Source organism: Heliangelus exortis, chromosome 7, assembly GCF_036169615.1.
Source record: "Heliangelus exortis chromosome 7, bHelExo1.hap1, whole genome shotgun sequence".
NCBI classification, from domain to species: domain Eukaryota; kingdom Metazoa; phylum Chordata; class Aves; order Apodiformes; family Trochilidae; genus Heliangelus; species Heliangelus exortis.
In genome coordinates, this window is record NC_092428.1 from 7,587,123 (window position 1) to 7,608,914 (window position 21,792).

At 51.6% G+C, this 21,792-nt stretch overlaps 1 protein-coding gene across 14 annotated transcripts; it reads left to right on the forward strand.

Moving 5' to 3' along the window:
• Nucleotides 1-1,402: 1,402 nt before the first annotated feature.
• Nucleotides 1,403-21,322, forward strand: CNNM1 (cyclin and CBS domain divalent metal cation transport mediator 1). Of its 14 annotated transcripts, none has more exons than XR_011726769.1 (13): nucleotides 1,403-3,125; nucleotides 13,126-13,269; nucleotides 13,846-13,983; nucleotides 14,267-14,436; nucleotides 14,623-14,722; nucleotides 14,897-14,944; nucleotides 17,566-17,628; nucleotides 18,641-18,804; nucleotides 19,011-19,188; nucleotides 19,487-19,600; nucleotides 19,694-19,806; nucleotides 20,093-20,220; nucleotides 20,573-21,322. XR_011726769.1 is itself a non-coding variant. In XM_071748551.1 (13 exons), the coding sequence occupies exons 1-12, from the start codon at nucleotides 1,436-1,438 to the stop codon at nucleotides 20,170-20,172; spliced, it is 3,168 nt and encodes a 1,055-aa protein (XP_071604652.1). In that variant the 5' UTR covers nucleotides 1,403-1,435; the 3' UTR covers nucleotides 20,173-20,220; nucleotides 20,573-21,322. The 14 variants fall into 14 exon arrangements, 13 of the variants coding, with proteins under 13 accessions (XP_071604652.1, XP_071604658.1, XP_071604651.1 ...); XM_071748551.1 differs by having other exon boundaries at nucleotides 19,325-19,600; nucleotides 19,690-19,806; XM_071748557.1 differs by having other exon boundaries at nucleotides 19,690-19,806.
• The last annotated feature ends 470 nt before the right edge of the window (nucleotides 21,323-21,792 follow it).

Below are 21,792 nucleotides of genomic sequence, written 5' to 3' on the forward strand. Positions count from 1 at the left end.
TCTGGAAGATCCAAGATGTGACCAACCATCTCTGCAGCTTTACACAGTTACCGTCCGAGACTTTTTTGCCAGAGGTTTATTTTGCCAGTGTAAGTACGGAGAGAGATTGCCACCTTGTGGTTCCTCCTCCTGCAGTGCCATGCGTGTTTTTTGTTTTCTTTTTATATTGTACTACCCTAGACCCCCGGCTTCCAATCTGCTGTTTGAGGTGACAGTTGCTTACTTAATAAAAAAGCAGGCCTGTAAGTCTTCAGTTCCTATACTGAGAAACTTATCACCAGAAAATCTTTCAGTAATCTAGTCTTCAAGTCAATAAAGATAAGTAATTACTGGCACAGGTACACAGCTTCCAAACAGTGATCCAAAATGCAATGGCATGATGCATAGAACCAGATCGTCTCTGTAATATTCTCAGCATCAATAAATCTGTGAGAAATTCAGTGCTGATGACACCCTGCACTTTCAAAAATGTGGGATGGTCACAGGCAGTAGTTCCCACAGGGTCCTAATAAAGAAGCAGCAGCCATATGCTGGTCCTTGCCACCTGCAGACAGAAAGGCAGGAGCAGACTGAGCTTGTGCCTAAGTCACTCTGGTTAACCCATAGAACTGTAAGATTTGTTCATCCAGTGGTATAAGCTGGAGTCAGGTCCGCAAATGGAGGCTACCAGTTGGCTCCTCCATAAACCATGCCCAAGTGGAGCACCAGGCAGTACTTCCCCACTGAACCTAGAGGGAAATATCAGCAATATTGGCAAGAGCTGGTGAAGCAGCACATGGCCCTTGTGAAATCCCAGGGAATTAATTAAATTTGGAAAAAAAATTTAGCTGTCTCTCCCAGATAGAGGAGAGAATGTCTCCTAGTACAAGGTGCAAATCTCCCCTGAAGCTTTTCATGCCTATCTGCCTGCTGACATACTGACACAGAAAGTGGCCCATTTTCATGAGTGCCATCAAGAGAGAACAATCAGAATTTTTAGAGCACTTCCTTGTCCTCCATGACATTTTCTGACTAGCTTCCTGTTTTGCCACTAGTGAGCCTATTACAGCTGTAAAGCAACTGACTGTTTTCTAGTTCCCCAGCCTCATTTCAAAATTGTCATAGATATTGGTCCAGGGAAGACTCAGAAGTTTCAACCGTCCCTACATGCCTCCTTCAGCATGTAATTCTGAACCTGATAAACCCCGTGTGTATCACATTTCCGATCAGTTCTGGACGTAAGAATAAACGTTAGTTACAGCGTCGTACACTTGTTTCCTTGCAAGACCGCAAACCTAACGACTATCCGCCCTGCACGAAAATCAAATCAAATAAATCAACTCAAATCGCATTAAATCATATCAAATCACTCCCAAGGGAAGAAGGGAGACGATTTTGAACCGAAAAGCAGCGCGCGGGGAGAGCGCTCGATGCCGACCGCCGTGACGATGCTGCCATGCGGGACCTGAGGGCCACCCTCCGCTCCCTCGGCCCCTCCCGCCGGGGCTCCGCGGGCCAGCTGCCGGTCGCACGTGGCGCGGCGGCTGCCCGCCCCCCGGCCCACGTGTGCCGCCGCGCCGGCTCCCCGCTGCAGTCCCGGTGCGGCGGGCGGGCGCTGCGGTACCGGCGCAGCGGCATGGCGGCGGGCCTGGGGCGCGGCGGCGGCTGGGGCCAGAGCCGGGGGGCCGTGCTGTTGCTCTTCTTCTCGCTGTCGCCGCGGCCGCCGGCCGGGGCCGCCTGGCTGCTGGGACTGCGGCCCGAGGACACGGCGCCGGGCCGGGTGTCCCTGGAGGGCGGCGCGGTACAGGCGGCAGAGGGGAGCCGCTTCCTCCTGCGCCTCTACTTTCAGCCGCTGCCCGAGGGCAACGGGAGCCGTGGGCCGGCGGGGGAGCGGGAGCCGCGGTTGGTCTTCATCGAGGAGGCGGCTCCGGCGGCTGGGGGGGGCAAGGCGGCACGGGGCCCGGCAGAGCGGTGCCGGGAGCGCAGCGCCTGGGCCTCGGACGTAGAGGTGGTGGGGCCGCTGCGCTCGGGCGGGGCGGCGGGCTCGGCGCTGGCCGAGGTGCGTGTGCGGGAGGCGCGGAAGGGCGAGTCGGCGGCGGCACCGGGCGGGCGGCTTTTCTCGCTCTGCGCCTGGGACGGGCGGGCCTGGGCGCACCACGGGGCGGCGGGCGGCTTTCTGCTGCGGGTCCGGCCCGCCGCCCCGGGGCTGGGCACCTGGCTGCTGCCGCTGCCCGAGGCGGGCTGGCTGCGAGCGCTGGGCGCCCTGCTGCTGCTGGGGCTGTCGGCGCTGTTCAGCGGCCTGCGCCTCTCGCTGCTCTCGCTGGACCCGCTGGAGCTCCGCGTCCTGCGCAACAGCGGCTCGGCGGCCGAGCGGGAACAGGCGCGGCGGGTGCAGGCGGTGCGCGGCGGCGGGGGCACCTACCTACTGTGCACGCTGCTGCTGGGGCAGGCGGGGGCAAACGCGGCGCTGGCCGGCTGGCTCTGCGCCTCGCTGCCCGGCTCCGGGCCGGCGGCGGCGGCGGCCGGTGGGCCGCGGGGAGCACCCTGGCTGCCGGTGTTGCTCTGCGCCGCCGCCGTCTTCCTGGGCGGCGAAGTGCTGCCCTACTCCGTCTGCTCACGGCACGGGCTGGCCATCGCCTCCCGCACCTTGTGCCTCACCCGGCTGCTGATGCTGGCCACCTTCCCCCTCTGCTACCCGCTCAGCCGGCTGCTGGACTGGGCGCTGAGGCAGGAGCTCAGCGTCTTCTCCACGCGGGAGCGGCTGCTGGAGACTCTGCGTGCCGCTGGCCCCCACGGCGACCTGGTGCGGGAGGAGCTGGCCATGGTGCAGGGCGCGCTGGAGCTGCGCACCAAGGTGGTGGAGGACGTGCTGACGCCGCTCGACGACTGCTTCATGCTCCGCGCTGATGCCGTTCTGGACTTTGCTACTGTCTCCGAGATCCTCCGCTCTGGCTACACTCGCATCCCTGTCTACGAGGGTGAACGGCGTGACAACATTGTTGACCTGCTTTTCGTCAAGGACCTGGCCTTCGTTGACCCCGATGACTGCACCCCCTTGCAGACTGTCACCCGCTTCTACCGCCGCCCTCTCCACTGCGTGTTCAACGACACTCGCCTTGACACACTGCTTGAGGAGTTCAAGAAGGGTGAGGCCGCCGGGCCACCATCCCCTGAGCTCCCCCTGCGTCCCCTCTGCACCCCTAAAGGTTCCTTGGTGAGCAGCCCCCTGCAGCCCACCCCATGTAGGCTGGCAGGACCTGGCAGGTACTGGGGATGCTTGGGGGAGTCGGGCCCTGCATGCACTGGTGTGGCAGTGACCCTGATGTCACATGGTGGAACAGCCCCCGGCTAGATCAAGGGCAATGCTGGTTGTGCCTGTGATGTCGAGACAGCAAGAGGCTTTGGCTTCAGAGGTTGGTGGCTCAGTAGCTGAGTCTGTTCCACAGGGCTGATGTCTCTGTGAGGTCCTGGCAGTATGAGAACGGTGCCTTGCACTCCTTCCCTGACGAGGCAGCATTTGCCGCTTTTTTCTGTGCAGGGGAGTTAATGGAAGTAGATTGCATATTGTTACTTAGCTCTTGCATTTTCAGCTTAGCAGTGACGAGCAGGTCTATAAAGTGTTTCTGTGCAAGTGGTTTAAAGGAAGACAAAGCCTAACTGTTAGAAAGAGCTGTACTTTTTTTTGCAGCTGTGACAGTTTTCATAATACAGCAGCAGCCAGCAGCCCCAGAGATGCTGAGAGCTGTATTTCATTAACTATACCTTGAGAATACACACAGCATGTGTATTTTTTCCCCCCACTGTGAACTGTGTTTTGCTGCATGTTACTCAATATGTCATAGCATGGTGAATGAGTCTTTAAGAAATGGCTGCAGCAATGACATCCTGCATTATGTAATGCATGAGGACAGCACTTGGCTCCCGGCTGCCTGGGGCTGCTGGTGCAAGCAAAGTTGATCATGTGAGAAAGACCAACCTGGTCCATCTGTAAATCCTCTCTGTGAATCATATCTGGTCCTTTTTAGAGGTGGGAGGAGGGGAGTAAAGGACAGGGCATTTCTTGTGTGCCAGGAAAGTGATTAGCCGATACATGCAGGTCAGATCCTGTCCAGAGATGCAGAGTTGTGTCCCCATGGCCTCACAGGATCACAGAGTTCTCTGTGGCACACATCACCTACCCTCTCTGCCCTTTAGCACGATTGAAGACTCCCAGCTTGGTGCAAATCAGCAAATTCCTGTTTTGTTTTTTTTTGTTTTTTCATACTAACATTGTTAGTAAAAGCATTAATATTGCTCTGTGGGTTAAGCCTTGATGCACTGCAGTAGTTCCACTCCTCCATGCCTCTTCTAATATAACCAGTTGTTTCTCTTCTTCCCTATTCCTTATGTGTTTTGCAGTTGCTTCTTACCTCTGCTTCCCACATGAAACTGTTACTGAAGTTCACCTCAGGTTGCTGCTACCTCTCCCTTGCCTGGAGAGTCAGGTGCTACTACAGTTGTCAAGTGGCCTGTTTGGTCAGCCTCCCCTGCACTTTATCCAGTTTATTTTGATGTATTCAGCTACTTCCCCCTCAATATTTGTTCTGCAGCTTGGTACCCTGTGAATCAATAGACCTACAGACTTGTGGTTGGTTAGGATGCTGCCCTTTGCTTGCCCTCTGCTTTGCCATGCTTAAACAGAGATGTTTCATGTGTGTCACCCCCTGAACTGACAGGTGTACTAGCAAGCCTTGCTATCTGCCCTGCATTTTCATATGCCAGTCCTCATCTCAGGTGAGGATTTTCCAACCATCTTCAGCTTTGCTCTGTTAAACTCTTGGCCTTTTGCTGCAGGCTCTAACTCCTTTACATCTGTTTGCCATCGTGGCCGTCTGGGCCATTTTGCTACAGCCCCTATATAGAGCTCTCCCTAAAACTTATTTCTGTTCCCACCTCATTTCTCCTTGTGTTTTTTAAATTACATAGTTGAAAAGCCTTGCTTTTGTTCTTAATATGTAACTTGGCTTGGTGTTTAGCAAGTCCAGCTCTTCCCTCAAGTGTTCTTCTCCCCAGGTGTTGTTCTTTTCCAATTTATCTTTCCTCTGTAGGCATTTGGTCACCCCAGGACCATATTGTGCAGATGGCCACCCCCAATCTGAGCCCCAAATCCCTCCAAAACCCTCTTTTCCCAGTTCCAAGTACAGGTTCCTGTGCCAGCTCCTGCAATGTGACAGACGTTCACTCTCAGCTGCCTTCAGTCCCATCCACTGCCATTTTGTCCCCATTCTCTTCACCATTTAATTTCTAAAATAAAGACTTCCAGTTTTTAATTAAGAATCTTCATCAATGTCTCCTTTTCTGTGCCCATCTGAATTATGGTGAAGTATCTTGTTTGATCCGATCAAGGTTGTTTTCTATGGTCAGGTCTTCAGTGACACCTCTACTAATTAGAGAGTAGGCCGATTACTTGTTGGTTTAGTGAGTGCTTAATGAAGGCATTAATCACTTTGCACATCCAAGGTACCTGCAGGACAGCAAATGCTCTCAATGATAAGGCCCAGGCACTTTCTAGGAAATTTAAGTCTTTGGTAAGGGCATTGAAAAGCACCTCCAAATCCTTATGTCCTAGACAAACCTCTAGAGAAACCGTACCAGCTTTCTTTTCCTTCTCCTGTGGTTAAGACAAACAGCTTTTGGATCCTTTATTCTTCATTATTACAGTATTTATACAAAATACCTAATCACATTTTATATTGTTCTTTTCTGGATAGCAATGTATACTTCTGATCTGTTTCACTAATGATTAATGTTCTGCAACATCCACTATGTCCATAATGTCATTTTTCTATATAATGTATAAGTAACATAATTCCCCTGCCAGAGCTCCCTATCACAGTACATAAACACTTGTTCTTTCTTACTGAAAATGTTAGGGGATAATTAAATACAACACTCAGGGACTCTTGCTCACACCTCCAACTGCACTTTCCCTTACCTGCTTCTCCTCCTACTCACTGGTATCATAACAGTATTATCCTTGTTTACTTGATGTGGGTTTTTTTCTCTCATTGCCCTACCCTAGAATGGAGATAATCAGCTTGTTTTCTTTCTTTCTATAGCAGGGTTTGAAGGGAAGTTTTCCTTCATTGGTATCTAGGCATACTCACACCTAACCTCTTTGGAACTCATTTCCAGTAAGATGCAGTGATCTTTGCCTTGAGTTTAGTCCATAGATGAGCTGCAAATCCCTTCTCCCCTAGCAGACCCTGTGCAGGTGGGATTGCCCTCCATAGACCTGGGAAAGTGCCCTTCTGTAGCATTAGCTCATCAAAACATTTAAATTGTATGGAAACAGTAGCATATGCTTCAGTAGCACCTAGGGAGCAAATGGCCCAGTGTGGTTATGGCACCCTAGAGCAACTGTGAGCTCCTGGCTGACAAAACCTGGGCCCTGCCTCATCACAGCAGAAATGGTCAAATGCTGGCAGCACTCAGTGTGTCTTTTGGCACTAATTCCTGGAGAAAGATGATTAGGTTGGGAGTGCTAATGGGAACTGTGAAAAACACAGAGAAGACCATAAAGAGCAGCAGAATGGGGGACTGGCCTGGAAGTGGAGAGCCTGGACGTCAGCTCTCAGCACAAAATAAGCCAGTGCTAAAACTGCATTGAAAAACACCATTATAACAGTGTGGGGCAGGTCCAGTGGTAGGCAGAAACTGCTTGTGATAGAAGATGGTTTTGACTTGGTTTCCCCATCAAAACTGAATGAAATGGACTCAAACAACAAGGCCTGGACACCCAGTTTGCCATATTTTAGGGCAGGCTGGACAAGGTCATTATAGAAGGCATGCACAGTTGTACAACATTTACAAAGAAGTGCTAAGTGGAGGACACCACACAATCTGTGTCTGCCCTTCTCTAGAAATAAAAAACGCCAAACTACAGCCTGAAATAATTTGAAACTACAGGAGGAGTGAAAAAAATGTTGAGACAATTTCTTGGCAATTTGTTTTGGTGCCTCTGAGGGTTCGTGGCTTTGTTCTAGGTTCTAGGAGGAATTATCTAATACAACAGAAAAATAACTGTAGCATATTTAGCAAACTAAAGCAATGTAGAGAGGCAGATGAGGTCCCAGTAAGATAAACTTCACCTTGGGAATATGGAGCTAGGAGGAAAGGTTTATGTATTCATTTAGTCTGAAATGCTGTGGGTGATACAGGCTGTTTCTCTTCCATCCCTAGAAGATAACCAAAGCGATGCACATTGCAGCTTCAGATCTATGATAGGAATTGAAAAGCAATTGAAAATTGAAAATAACTCATACTGGGGGAAATCTTCCATGAGGTCCACTGCTTTTTTTCTGTAGGTGTCTTTGAGAAGTCATAGTCTTATTCCATTGATCAAATAATTTATGGATTTTCATGACTAATTATTTGGCCGGTCCATATATAGCAATGGAGCCTTTCAGCAAATAACCCTTCTCTGTCAGAGAAACAGTGGCAATTTCTCTTGTGTTTGTTTTCCTGCAGCAGGACAGAGCCTGAGGTGAAATTCAAATTAGCCTTTTGTGGTTTGGCATATTTTGAAAGTTACTAAAAGTAAGCTCTCCAAAAACAAACTTCCTGGCTTAGCAGGGAAAACAGCCCGTCCTATGCAAGACAATTCTTTCCTGGGGTCTGTCCTTGCTTTTCAAAATGCTTCACAGTTTGTAAGACTCCTGCAAATGGAATGTAGCTGGAGAAGTTTCTTATACTTGCCAGGAGCTGGGGTCAGTACCATTCCATCTGCTTTTTTTACTGGTTGTCTTCTAAGCCTGCATGGCTTGAAATTTAAACCAGCCTTCAAGATATTTCTGTAAGTGTGATAGCCACCATTTAGAGCATCTTGATGGGTTGAAGTAATGACCTCTGTAGGTAGGTGTATGGGAGCTGGTTGTTACCCAGGCACTGTCCCACACACAGGCACTGAAGGGTGATTGCCAGGCTGAGAGTGGGTGAGGTGCTGATATACAAAAGATGTTTTCACTTACTCATGCTGCAACCCTGCCTGAGATGTTACTTTACTTTCCTTGCAGAACTTTACTAAATATACAGTGTGAACCCAGGGCTGCTTTACCCTGCTCAAGCAAGCCCACGAACAGGCCTGCTTCAGGGAGGTGTTCTGCAAAGAGAGGCAAACCATGTCCTTTAGGGGAGAGCTTACCCAGCTGATCATCTTCTGTCTGAGACCTGTCAAAGGCATCTTCAGATTGAACTGTGGGAAGGAATCAAGAAGCCTGTCCTACAGAGAGCTATGAGAAAAAGTTCTGCTTTGGCTTTTTGGAAACATTTAGTTTCTAGCTTGAGAAAGCCTCAGCATCCTCGCATCCTTGCAGGCTTCAAGTAATACGTAAGGGGACCTACTATTTGTGGGCAGGAAGGGTCATACCCAGAAGGGCAGAGCCCTGTTGGACAGCAGAGGGAGGATGAGACTCAGTGTCCCCTCTAATTTGCCCCTTACCCTTCTGATCTGTTTTGTCAACAGTAATATATCAGTCATTCCAGATATATCAGTTATTCCAGATACTCCATTTTTCCCCTGCAGTTCTTTAGGATTAGGAAAAGCACCGTAGCAGAGTTTGAGAAGGGCTTTTGCACTCTGCTAGAGACAAACATAAACAGATGAAGTTCTCATCTCTGCGGAAGGTCTGGATTAGATTAGGATTTACAGCTTTGCATAGCTTTGACACCCATAGAGCTGGGTGTCCCTGCAGCCTGCCTGGTTATTTCCCCTGGGTTCAGGTGTAGATGTGCATTGTCTCTAGGTGTACCTCCTCAGGCATGCAGTTTCGCCCTTGGTGTAGAGTTAGCAGATTCACATGTGTTTCTAGGTTAGGAAGTTCAGGTCAGGGTCCCCCCGTACTTCAGATACAGGTCTGCAAGGGGGCATGGACATTGGGGCAGCCCCCTGGCCCAGACAAGAGCTCTAATGAAAAGCACACAGAAAACAGATTTCAGTTACATCATGGTTACTTCACAAATCAACCTTACTTACCAATTACTTTTTTTTTTTTCCCATCCATTTTGTAGTTGTAAATGGTTTATGGCTTGTGCCTGTACCTTTGATCTCTTAGTAATAGCTTTAGATCTTACTGTAAAATTTATGAAAATAAATTTTGTACTCAGAATGCTCATCCCATGTAACAAGAGACAAGGCTAAAGCATCTTTAACATTCCTCTGGCAGAGCACCTACATACAAAAATTATAAAGACGTGGTCTGGGCTATATTTGCAGCCAATGGCATTTTCTTTCCCACAAGTAAAGGCATTTCCATGTGTTCTGACCCAGTTCTCCCACCAGGGAGGACGCTTTAAGGTGGATCTATGAACCCAAGGTCATTTAGGTACTTAGGAAAAACAAGGCTCCTAAAAATGGGCATAAAATCTTTAGGTATCTGTTCAGATGCTTGCTCCATCCGGAAGCTTTCGGCTGTTTATATTAGCTCTGTAATTTAACATTTTGAGGCATTAACTTTCCACTGAAGCTGTTGTTTGAAAAGACCAGATTTCATGTAGCTCATAAAGAATTTAGTAAAGTTGTATCCCATGCTGAACAGACACTTAATCACCTATAGACTTCCTGTGCAAGAGCAGTTCTGCCGAGGCCAGTGGAGCTGTTCTCACAAGTGAAGTTGATTGCCCATTTGTTCTAGCATTTGGCAAACCAAGGCTTTGATTCTCAAGTGTTTCTCTGTGCTTTCCTGCATCAGTGATAGCCCTGTAAAATTCACATGTGACAGCTTGCTAGTGGGGAAGGATCTCACCCTTACAGTTAATTTCATTTGCGCTATCAGGCAATGGTTATAATAGAACAGTTTTTGGAATCAGTTGTACAGATCTTAAAGCTGTTTTAGATCAAGTTTGGGTTTGTTTTTTTTAAAGTGATTTATCTCTATATATAGTGATTCCACTGAGGCAGCCCTACAGGGTAACAGCTGGAGAAGAGAATGTGACCCTTCTGATGTTCCCAGGTCTGTCCCTATGCCACCCTCCATTGGACATTGCTTCCACCTTGTAAAATTGCCCAACTTCTGCCCTCATACCTCTCCAAATGCTACTCTTCTTCCTCTGTGCAAGGATATTGCCTCCCAGGTCTGGGAAAAGGGGTACAGTTAAACTTGGCAGCATCCTCAGCCTATGAGGAAACAAGCCATGACCACACAACCAGGGCATCTGCAAACCCTGCCTCCCTCTTATTCCTGCCAAATGTATAAGGTCTGTTAGAAAGGGGATGGGAGGAGAGGTAGGACCTAGCTGGGTCAGGGGGCAGGACTTTGCACATGATCTCATGTCTCTCGGGGGGGGAATTCAAGGCAAGCCAGCTTTCTCCTGGGTGCACCAGTTGGGAGCAGCAGTCATTTGCTCCAGCTCTGCCAGGACTGAGTGTTGGTTTTGGGGGTTTGTGGTATGGGTACCCACTGGCCAGGCAGGGGCCAGGTCAGCTCACTTGGTGTGGGCCAGGAGCAGACACATGAATGACAATGATTTTCCACTGCTGGATACCTGCTTCATCTCTTAATGTGGGTGTTAGTTAGTGTGGAAATCTAAACCTGGGGGTTTATAGCATGGCTACAAGTGTTTATTTTCTGTGAAAATAAAGAACTCTTGAGCACTCTAACAGCCATTCTGGCTCTGCCCCCAGCTCAGTGAAACCATGGGTCTCCTCCCAGGCTAGGAGTCCTGGGTTATTTCTAAATAATCTCATTGGCTGCTTTATGAATGTGGAACTGGAATCACATTTCTCTGAGGCTGCTCTAGAGTAAATTACAGAGTTGATGTAGGTGTTTAGCCAAAAAAAAGAATTGCCTCCATTACTCTCTGACTGCCTTTAAGTAGCACCTAAGCTTTTTGTAAGGGCTTGGTGGTTTTGGGTTGCATGTAAATGTCGTTAACAACAAGCTTTCAGCCAAAAGAAATAACTTCTCCCCTCTCCTCACTCACCCGAGAACTTGTAGGAGACCAGATGGCCCCAGTGTTTGGGAGCGGGGTTTGGCAAAGAAGACGTTTTCAAAAGTTGGACTTTGCAAAGATGAAACATAGCTGTTGCTGCTGTCTTGAGGCCAGCTCTGCTGCTTTTTTCTTTTTAAGTCTCAAGTCATGTTGCTTTATTACCCACTGGACAGACAAGATGCACAAACCCGCGTATGAAAGGAGTGAAATATCCCTGTCCAAAGAGCAAACTGAATTTTCAGCGCCCTGAGGCTACTGATTTGGTATTTTAAAGTGCATCTCAGTGCTAACTGCTGTGATGTTATGTTCTCATTTCTAATTTTGTAGGCGTGGGAGGCAGTGAGCTGGTTTCTTAAGTCTTGCAGTAAAAACTTGGTATGTGGAGGAGGGAATTTGTACTGTGGAAAATGCCCAAGCTTTGCTGTGAGAAATGTAGTGGTGCTTATCTTCAGCTGAGAATTACCATTTGCTCATCTGAAATCCAGGGCAGGGTTATTTGAAGGTCACTTGGTCCCTGGCGAGGCATGTTTGGTGGGACTGCTGGGATGCTCTGGATGTGCTTGTCCCTGTCCCACTGCAGGGACAAGCTAGAAGGTCACAGTGGGTGAGATGGGAGCCATGCAGCAGGCAGGAGCCCACCTCAATTGCATCTTTAAGCATAAATGCTGTTCACATGCCTTGGCCCAGAGCAGCAGGTGAGTTTGTCAAGGAGGCTTGGAGGGAGAAGTAAATGCAGAGACAGCTGCATAGCAGGAGGAACATGCCTCCTTTTTGGGTCACCGTTGCTGATCAAGGAGCTCAGCTCTGGGCCTGTGGGGAAAATAGTGCCTGCAGCTTAGCAGAGGTCCCTGCAGCGCCCACGATATAGTTGGACTGGTACAGGCATTGCAACATGAGACCCTAGGGTCTCTGCATCCTAGGGATGCAGAGCAAGTGGAGCAAGAGGAAGTTGGTGGTGATGCTGTTGAAGGACATTTTTGACATTTTAAGTAAAACTAGAGGTTCAGAACCTGTGTGCGCTGCTGAGCAGTGTAGGAGGCACAGAGGCAGTAAGAAAACCAGTGCTGTTCATTGTCAGGTCCAAGAGTACACTGGAGTTAGAAACCTAGTACACTGGAGCAGTTGTTTGTGGCTTGGAAGTTGCGTTCTGGTCAAGCTGCTGAGCAGGAGCATAAATCAGAGCAGACAACAAAGGAAGGGAGAGGCTGAAGAAGTCAAAACAGCTTGCAGAGAGATGGATATATGAAAACAAATAGCAGTATTTCAAGTATGCCAAAAGCAAGAAGCCTGAGAATGTGTCAGCAGAGCTGCCAGCTTACTGGGGAGAAGTGAGGAAGCTGAGATTGTGATTGAGAAACACTGTGACTTCTGAGCAGCAGTCACTGTCACTGCAGTTGAAGGAGGGTCCTGGTCACAGTTCGCTTATTTAAGGTCACAGGAAGGAGGTGCTGACATTCAGGTACAAGCCGATGGCTTGAAAAATGTTCAGCCTCTGCATCCAGATGGTTCACCGAAGAGTTCTGCAGGAGCTGGGCTGAAAGCTGCAAACAAACATATGCATTTTTGCATTAAAACCAGCTGCTGTTCTGAGGAGTTGGAGGCTTTGCCCATATTTTGAGAAAAACTGTAGGATCAGTCCAGACGGTGATGGATAGAAAGATGTGGGGGAGCCGTTCCTGGCAATTTGATAGGACAGATAATTAACAACAGAACAAGAAAACACCATGAGGATGAGGGAAACCAGTAGAGCCCAAGGACATGCTCACATTTCTGTGCTGGAGGATGCTGTCTCATTGCTCTGTTAGAGTTGCCTTGTGCCAATGAAGCTGAGAGTAAACAAGAAGCAGTTGGTATGATGTACACTTCAGTTCTGCACAGGAGGCTGTCAAAGACCTAAATGGAGTGACTCACAGCAGATTGCCTGGGTAAAGACAGCAAGTAGCCCCAAAAAGGAGTGAGTCAGGGTCCTGTGTAGCAGCCCTGTTAACCTGGACTGGGTGTTCAGCCCTTCTCCAAAGGTTAACACAGTTGGGGTGGGGTTGGGTGATAGTGGCTGCTTTAGAGATCTGGCTGTTACCTGTGCCTCCCACAAACCCTGTTCACCCGCCAGCCTACTGTGCTGCAGACACATCTCCCCAGGGGTGGGGGTCTCATTGCTGCTCTGCTCTCTCCCCACAGGAAAGTCTCACCTGGCCATCGTGCAGCGGGTGAATAACGAAGGGGAAGGAGACCCGTTCTATGAGGTGATGGGCATTGTCACCCTGGAGGATGTCATTGAGGAGATCATCAAGTCCGAGATCCTGGATGAGACGGATCTGTACAGTTAGTGTCCCAGAGCAGCTACTGAAGTTGCAGAAGCCAGGGTGGGAGCCCACCAGGCAGACAAACATGTGGGTAGGAAACAGGCCAGAGCAAATTGTGGTCCTTTCACAGGGCAATTCACAGTCATGGTGGGAAAGACAATAATGATGCAGAGATGCTGGTAGATGACAGGTAGTCTTGAAGGATCAACACAGAGAAGTACCAGCATCAGCAGTCAATGGCTGGGCAGGTCCTGACCCCAGGACAGGTGTGGTGGGCGTGAAGTGCCCATGGATGGTGCCCGAGCTCCTTTGCACCTCTGGGTAATGCATCCAGCCAGGGCAATGCTAGACTTGTTCCTGAGAGAGAAGCATGTTCGAATGCTCTGCTCCGTCCCCAGGGAGCTGCTCCCAGGGCTGTGATGCATGGCACATTTTGTGCACACCTTTGTTTCAGCTGCTGCTCCACAGCAGCCCCGCCACAGGGTGCAGCAAGATGGGCCTTCCTACATATGTGTGCATTTGGTATGGGGACCTGCAGCTGTAGTGACTTTGTGTCTGTTGCAGCCAGGCAACTGCTCTGATTTCTGCCCCACAGCAGACAATCGGAAGAAGGAGCGGGTGCACCGAGGACGCAAGCCCCAGGACTTCTCCATCTTCAGGCTCTCAGACAGTGAGATGAAGGTGAAGATCTCCCCACAGCTCCTTCTGGCGACCCATCGGTTCATGGCAACAGGTACCTCTGCTTCTGTGCGTGCCCTGCATCTCCCTGTGGCAGCATCGGTCCCTCATGGCATCCCTGAATAACTCCAGGGTTGGGCTTACCCCCAGAGAACAATTTCCACCTGCCTGGTCTCCCATCCTGGATATCCCACTGCTCCTCCATCATGGGTTTGCATTTGGGTCACTTCCACATGGTGGGGTACTGACATTTGGGAAGGGTGCCTTGCATCTCAGAGGACAAGGAGTTCCTGGCCATCCCCTGCTGTACTGAGCGAGTGTGTTACCTCCCTTTCTAGAGGTGGAGCCTTTCAAGTCCCCCTACCTCTCTGAGAAGATCCTGCTTCGGCTCCTGAAACACCCCAGCGTCATCCAGGAGCTCAAGTATGACCGAAAGAACAAAAAGGCTCCTGAGCATTACCTCTACCAGCGCAACCGCCCTGTTGACTACTTTGTCCTCATCCTGCAGGTGCCTGGGGCAATAGTGGGTGGCAAGGAGTGGCCCATCTGTCCTTGCCACCTTGCTCTGAGCTTCTTCTGCCAGTGGAGATACCTGTCTTCTTGGACAGGGTGGCGGGGGTCCTTGCAGCCCTGGGTGGATTGATGGCCAGGAGTGTGGGGTACCTGTCTGAGCAGGTTTTCCTTCACCTTCCAGGGGAAAGTGGAGGTGGAGATTGGCAAGGAAGGGCTGCGGTTTGAGAACGGGGCATTCACCTATTATGGTGTCCCTGCCATCATGGCTGTTGTCTCCTCGGGTAAGGGTTCGTCAGGCTCCCTCTATCCCTGCCCTGACTTTGGCAGCCTCCATCGGGGTTAAGCCAAATGGTGGCCAGAAGAATGGGCTGGGGTGAGGAGACTCTGCTGTGGGGCATATGGGGCAAACACGAGCCCTTCCTCTGTGATTCTTACACCTCCAACTGTCATTTCAGATAATGACATGAGGAAAGTGGGCAGCCTGGCTGGATCTTCCTTCCTACGTAAGTATTTTGGGGCAGGCTGGGGCTCTAAAACCTCTGCTCCACAAGACTGGCTGGCTGGAGGAGGGATGAGTTTGTACCCTGCAAAGAACATCTTGGGCTCTGCACTAAGGTCACCCCCTTTGAAAATTTCAGTGGAGAAACAGCATGCTGAGGGGCTGGTGCAGCAGAGTCCCCACAAAGGGATTTTGAGGTCCCTTTGAGATCCCTTTGAGGTTTCAGCCATGCTCTGGATCTGGTGGGTGGATCCCAGAATGGCTGAAACTGCAGGGGTGTAAAGGACTGTGCCCATGAGAAGCAATGTACTCATATGTACGGGAGCATTAGACCTTGCATCTTCTGGCATGGTGTATTTGGGTCTCAGACTAACGTCTCTGGACCCATTCACATTCCCAAGGCTTGGAGCATGAGCTGAATGTAGGTCCCATGCCGAGGGAACAGCTGCTCCTTGGGAGCTGCTGAGATGGGTCAGTTTACCTGTGATGCATTCACATGTGGTAGTGGGGGAAATTAGCTGTGTTAAAAGTAGGCACCCCAGTCCCAGTAAATTCCCTACTTGCATAGCTGATGGGTTGCTCAGCAGATTCCCTGCTTGTGGGAGCCAAAAGGGAGATCTGATCAGGGGAGACTGTGAGCATCACCTTTCTTTGCTGATCACCCCAGCAAATATGTAGTGCTGGGTGGCTTGGGAGCAGGTAGAGGTGCTGCCCACCCCCAGTCCAGCACATCCCTCATCCCAAATGTGGGTGCTGCTCATGGAACATGGGCCAGGCAGGGCACGAGCCACAGTGGGAGCTGTGTCAGTGAGGCCAGGCGTGCCTGCAGTGCCGCCTGCCAGGACGCTGCCACTCCCCTGCTTGTGGGTGATGCTGTGTCACCAGAAGATTCCTGCCATCCAAGCCACCCCTGCCTGGCACAGGACACATGTGTGTGCTGGGTGTGCCCTGGCCAGTGGGGAGGCAGGCTGGAAGGCAGTAGAGGTTGCAGGGTGCTGGGCTGGCACTCTACCTCCTCCTTGAAGCAAAGCTCAGCAGAAATGAGTGTGAGTAGCATGTCACAGTGGAATTCAGATGTTAAGCCTTGAGTACTTAACAGTTTGTTATTGATTAACTGTTGTTAAATAACTGTTTTATCCCCAGGCAATTTTTGGGTATTGGCAGTGGAGAAGGGATGTGGTGGCAGAGACCCTTCGTGGCAGCCCTGCTGTGGGAGGGTCGGGCAGCCAGAGCAGGGAGCAAGTGCGAGTTGTTACCTGTTTATCCTTTGCTTCTGGGTAGCACTTCGTGCTGGTGTCTCTGCTTGCATTGTTATTTGCAGAAGGTTTTGATCCAGTGAGGAAGGAGATTTTTTGGGGGAGGAGTGGGGAGATCAGAAGGAGTGGGCTGTAGGTTGAATTTCCAGGAGGGTTTACATTTGCAGCAATTTAAAATCATTAATCCCGTAGGCAGTGGACAGTTCCTAGAGTATTGCAGCCATGTTGCAGGTGGAGGGAGGGCAGCACTCCCCGTGCAGAAGGGCTGGCAGCTGGGGACAGCATGGCAGTGTCTGGGGGAGGGGGTTGGCAGCCAGCAGGTTTGCATCTCCTGCTGTCAGGGGTTGAGCAAAGAGGAGGCATTGGGAGATGTTAGCAAGTGCATTACTCATGGGTCCTGGTGTCTCCCCACTTCCCCTGCAGCCCTGTGGCATGGCCCAGGGGTGCTGTGGAGAGCAGTGGGACAGCTCCCCACAGGCAGTGTCACAGGAAGGGACAGCACCTGCCCTTGAAATTGTGTCTGCTGCTGTCACCCATGGCAATAAAATGTGGAAAGTGAATGAGTGGACTATGATTCACCCCGTCTGTGGCAATGGGTCAGGCAGCCCTGGACACAGGGTCCTGGCTCCTTGTGGTTCCCACATGCTGCAGCTCCTAGCGCTGAAAATGCTCTTCTCAGCATTGCCCCCAGTCTTCTGAAACCTAGGCCCTTGTCGGGAGCTGCAGGCAGTCTGGGATGAATGCCTTTGCTTTGCATCATGTTAAGTGATTTCTGACAGCCCCTGCCTGCAGCAGTAGGGCTGTATGGTGGTGGGGCTGTTGCAGAGCACAGGCCCTCTCTGTCACCTGCCTGAACACACAGAAGCATCCCAAATGCTGAGCACAGGACTTGGTTTAGTTTCTGCCCAATCTGCCAGGTGGCACAAACTGGCCACAAATTTTCCTATCCTGGCAATGGCTGGTGAATGGTTGGAGCAGGGTGCCAGCACTTGACTGATGGGAGTAAGGTGCAGTCTGCCCACACCATGGCTTTGGGTACCTGTGTGGCTCTACAGACAAGCCTGGCAGGAGCTGGTCCCTGCCAGCTTCACCTCCTGATACCTGGTCACTGAGCAGCCTGTTGATTTACACCATTCAAGTCTCTCTCCCTGCTGGTGTCCCTGTTCCCAAGGCTGGTGCTCCCTGCAGCAGAAGCAGGAAAGTATAAGGGGGTGGGAAGGGATGTGGCAGACAGTTGTGGGAGGCAAGCCTGAGGTTGCTGGCATATGATTCTTTATTCTCATTCTTCCTCTTGGTCTGTCCCTCACCCTCACATCTGTCCCTTGCCTTCCCCCATCCCCTCCTTCCTTTCCTCTACCTCTCTCTGCAGTGCCTGTCTCAGTGTCCCGTACCTCCGCCTTCAGCAGAGGGGAGTCCCTGGCTGGCTCTCCAGGTAACGGGGCATGGCTTTGGGCAGGGACCGCTGCATGTGCCAGCTGCTTTACAGCTCTCTGTGCACAGTGCACCAAGCCCCCTCTGCCATGCATGTTGGGCAGTGCTGGGCGAGGAGCACCCACAGCACCCCACACTGGGCAGCCCCTCATTGGCATGGGTGGCATGGGTGGCAGACTGGGAACAGGAGTCCAGCTGAAGCCTCCCCAGTATGATGTACATCCCAGGAAGAATGGGATGGGGACAAGGGGGAGCCATGGACAACTTGAGCTTTCTTTGGCGTGCAGTTTCTGTAATTTTATGTACTCAGTGTTTTGGGTTTTTTGCTACTTGTTGCTTCTGATGACAGTTACCTGCAGCCCTGTATGCATGCTGCCCTGCTTCCCTTGCTTTCTGACAGACTGGGTAATAGCACAGCATTTTAGCAGCAGAGCAGTGTCAGCAAGATGTTGACATTACCCGTGCAAGGAACAAGCTACTTTTATTCCCTAATAAATCACTGACCAGGCAAATCCATCATGCTGTATGTCAGAGGCTATCAGTCAACATGAGTGATGGGCCAGCTTGCTGTGGCAGCCTCTACTCCTATTCTGTTGGAGTTGGGGTGGACAGGAGCATGCCCTCGAGGCAGGTTAAGTAAACATCCATGGGCTGCCAGCTGCAACCAGAAGAACTTATGCCAAATGCCATGCAGAAGGCCTGCATTAGTAGGAGAACTCTCAGTGAATTGCTGTGACAAGCAGGCAGCAGCCCTAACCTCTGCTGCCAGTGCCAGGTCAGATGCTTGCCTGCTTGGCCCCTTCAGTATGGGGACCAGCATGGCACAGAGTCTCCACCACCAGCGAGTATCAAGGAGGACACCACTGCAGGTCCCTCGTAGGGTGCTTTCCAGCCCTGGTGCCCATGGGGCACAGCCACTGGAGGTGACTGGTCCACCCTGGCCCTGCACTGTCACTGGGGACCCAAGCAGCACCCCAAGTGAGTGCTTGCCTCTCTGCTGTCCCTTCCTACAGTGAACAGGTCACCATCACGGTGCAGTGGGCTCAACCGCTCTGAGTCCCCCAACCGGGACCACAATGACTACGGGGGCAGCACCACACAGCTCCACAGCAGCAGCAACAACATCTACACACCTGACTACTCTGTGCACATCCTCTGCGACATCCAGTTTGTCAAGGTATGGGCTGGGCTGGCAAGGGCTGTCCCACTCTGTCCACCCCTGCCCTGGCACCCTTTCAGCCTCCTGTGCCCCAGGAGCCTGGTGGGTGTCCAGAGGATGCTGGGGGATCTCACACTCCTGCCAGCCAGCTGCCACCAAGTCTCTGGGAAGTCCTGGTGTGGCTTGGTGCCCACTGAGCTGGGCACATGTGTCTGTGTGCCCAGATCACCCGTCAGCAGTACCACAACGCGCTGGTGGCCAGCCGCATGGACAGCTCTCCCCAGTCCCCCGACATAGATGCCTTTGACAGGGATTCAACCAAGGCCTCAACTGCACGAGGAACCCCCCAGACACCCAAGGAAGATGCCACCACCCTTCTGAATGAGAGGAACAGTGTGTTGTGTGAGTTACCCTGTAGCATTCCTTCTCTTCCCCAGGCCAGTGCTGCAAGAGATGCAGTTGTACATGGCCCTTGGGCATGAGGGTGTTTGTGCACACACACCGGTGGATATTGTTCTGTGCTGGAATGTTTGTATAGGTGCAAGCGTGCAGGCATGTAAATCCCTGTTCCCCAGGTGCTCCTGCTCCCCGGGTGTCCCTGGCACTGCAATCTGCTGCCACAGCAGGAGTCCCCTTTTGTCCTGCCCCAAGGCATGGCACCTGCCTGCCCTCCTACCATGCCTGCCCTGTGTCCCTGCAGGCAGCCGCTCCGAAGGGCTGCTCAGTCCCAGCGATTCAGTGTTCCTGCGCATGGAGGGCATCCCCTTCATCCAGGAGGAGCTGGCTGACAATGAGGAGAACAGCAAGTGGCAGAGTGAGTCTGGCTGGTTACACACATGTGATCCTGGGGGTGGGGAGGGCTGCCATGTTCTGGGGTGCTGCAGCCATGCTGGGCTTTTGCAGACAGTGAGTGCTGTGGCACTGTCCTGGAGGCAGAGTCCCCGGTCAGAGAGGCTGGGACCAGCTCATCACCAGGCAGCTCCGAAGAGACGCTGGGCAGGAAGCTGCTGAGATCCCTCAGTGAGTGATTGACCTGGGGAAGGAGCACCCAGGGGAAAGCTCTGTACAGGCACCCTGCTGCGTAGGTCAGCTCCTCCCCAACCCTGTCCTGGGAATACCCTGCTTGGGGCTGATGTGGAGCAGGGGGATAGCCCAGTTCCCTGGCAGCACCTCAGCAGCAGGCAAAACTGCACATAGAGCTACCTCAGGCACAGCTAGCTGCTTAGCCCTGATCTGGCCCTATGCACCCCTGCTCTGAGCATCCTTGGCTCCTAGCACCTGTATCTTGTTATCCTTGATGCTGCAGGTGCGCACAAGCAGCAGTCTTCACCGGAGGGCGAGAAGACACCAGAGGAGAGCTCCAATCTCACACCATTAATCACCTGAGCAGCAGTGTGGCTGGAGCACAATGCTGGAGGCCCATGCAGACTGGAGGTAGGAACCCATCTCTCGGTGCAATATTCCTTCCCCATCAAATCGCAAGTTGCTCAGTTTCCAAGGCTTAAAGTCAAGTTTCAAGCAGTAAAGCTAAACAATGAGGTTTGGAGTCCATGCAGACAAGTTACTTGGGGCTGGAGCAGGATCAATGGATGCAGCAGCTGACTCTAACCTGGACAGGAATGGATGTCAGAAATAGAGACCCTGACTTGTGTTTGCACAGCTAGAAAGGTGTGTCTACACCAATATTCCTGAGCCTGGCTATGAAAGGTGTTGTGGTCTAGACTAGCAACAGATCAGGGAAGAGAGGTTCTGGCTACCTGAACCAGGTTGTGCTTATGTCTTCCAGGTCTGCAGCATGGGGGTCTCCTGCTGTGAGGCTCATGTTCAACAGCAGCAGGTCTGCACTTGCTCACTGCCTGCCTGCCTGCCCGCTCATGCCGCCCCTACCTGCAGGATTTGCACAGAGCCCCATCCCCAGGCAAGAAAGGATGTGTCCCTGGAGGGGCTGAGCCACCCAGGCAGCCTGGACCAGCTCACTGGAGTCCAAGGCCCTTGCCCAGCTGCTCCCTGGTAGCATCTGGTCTCAAGGAAGAGGTGGAAAAAGGAAAGGTGAAGTGTGGGGAACGGTGTCCCTGCAGGCAGAGCAGGGAGGGGCGGCCCTACCCAGAACTACCCTTAGTATCATCTACCATCCCCATCCCAGCAAGGCCCAGAGCCCCTCGGTGTTGGGTGCTGCACAGACGTGATCTCCACCATGAGGAGAACATGCTATCTGGGGGGTGCCACACAAAACTCAGGGCCCCAGCACACATTTGTGCCGTGCCTAACAACACGCACACTCAGCACCTTGTGCACACTGACCATCAACACAGCCTGGTACTCCCAAAGCCCTGCTAGGCACAGGGCAGGGAGCTCAGCTCACCCCCGCCCTGGGCAGATCCTCTCCTCCCCGCATCAAAACACCCTCCCCCCAGCACACGGCTGCCTGGGCAAGGGAGGCTCATGCCAGCCTTTGGGTTGGTACAGACCAGTCAGTAGTTTTTGTAGAGGCTGAACGCAACAGGGATATTAACATTAAAAAGTGATCCCTCCCTGAGCCATGTTCTGTCTGTATCAGTGGGTGGAGGGAAGCATGTGCCAACCTCTCCTGCCAGGCTCGGCTGCCCTCATACCCATTTCCAGAGGTGGCTGGAATAACAGGGCTCAGCATCAATGAAGGGAGCAGGTAGAGGACCAGTCAGCAAGTTTTGCCTAATTTCTCCCTATGAACTTGGGCCCGGTCATTTGTGCTGCCAGGAAAGCACACAGCAGCACCGAGAGTTACACCACAGTGGTGCAGACAAGGACTAGGGGAGAACAGAAGTTAATATCATGCTGTTGCAAACACAGCAATGGGGTACACTGGAATATAGCCTGACAGATAACAGCTGAAATCTCAGTGCACCAGTGCTTATAAAACTTAATCTGGAATAACTGCATCCCTGTCTGGGCACTGCTCTTTTAGGGAAACACCAATAAAAGCAGACTGGAGGAATGCAAGAGCTGGAAAACAGTCTACCTCAGAGG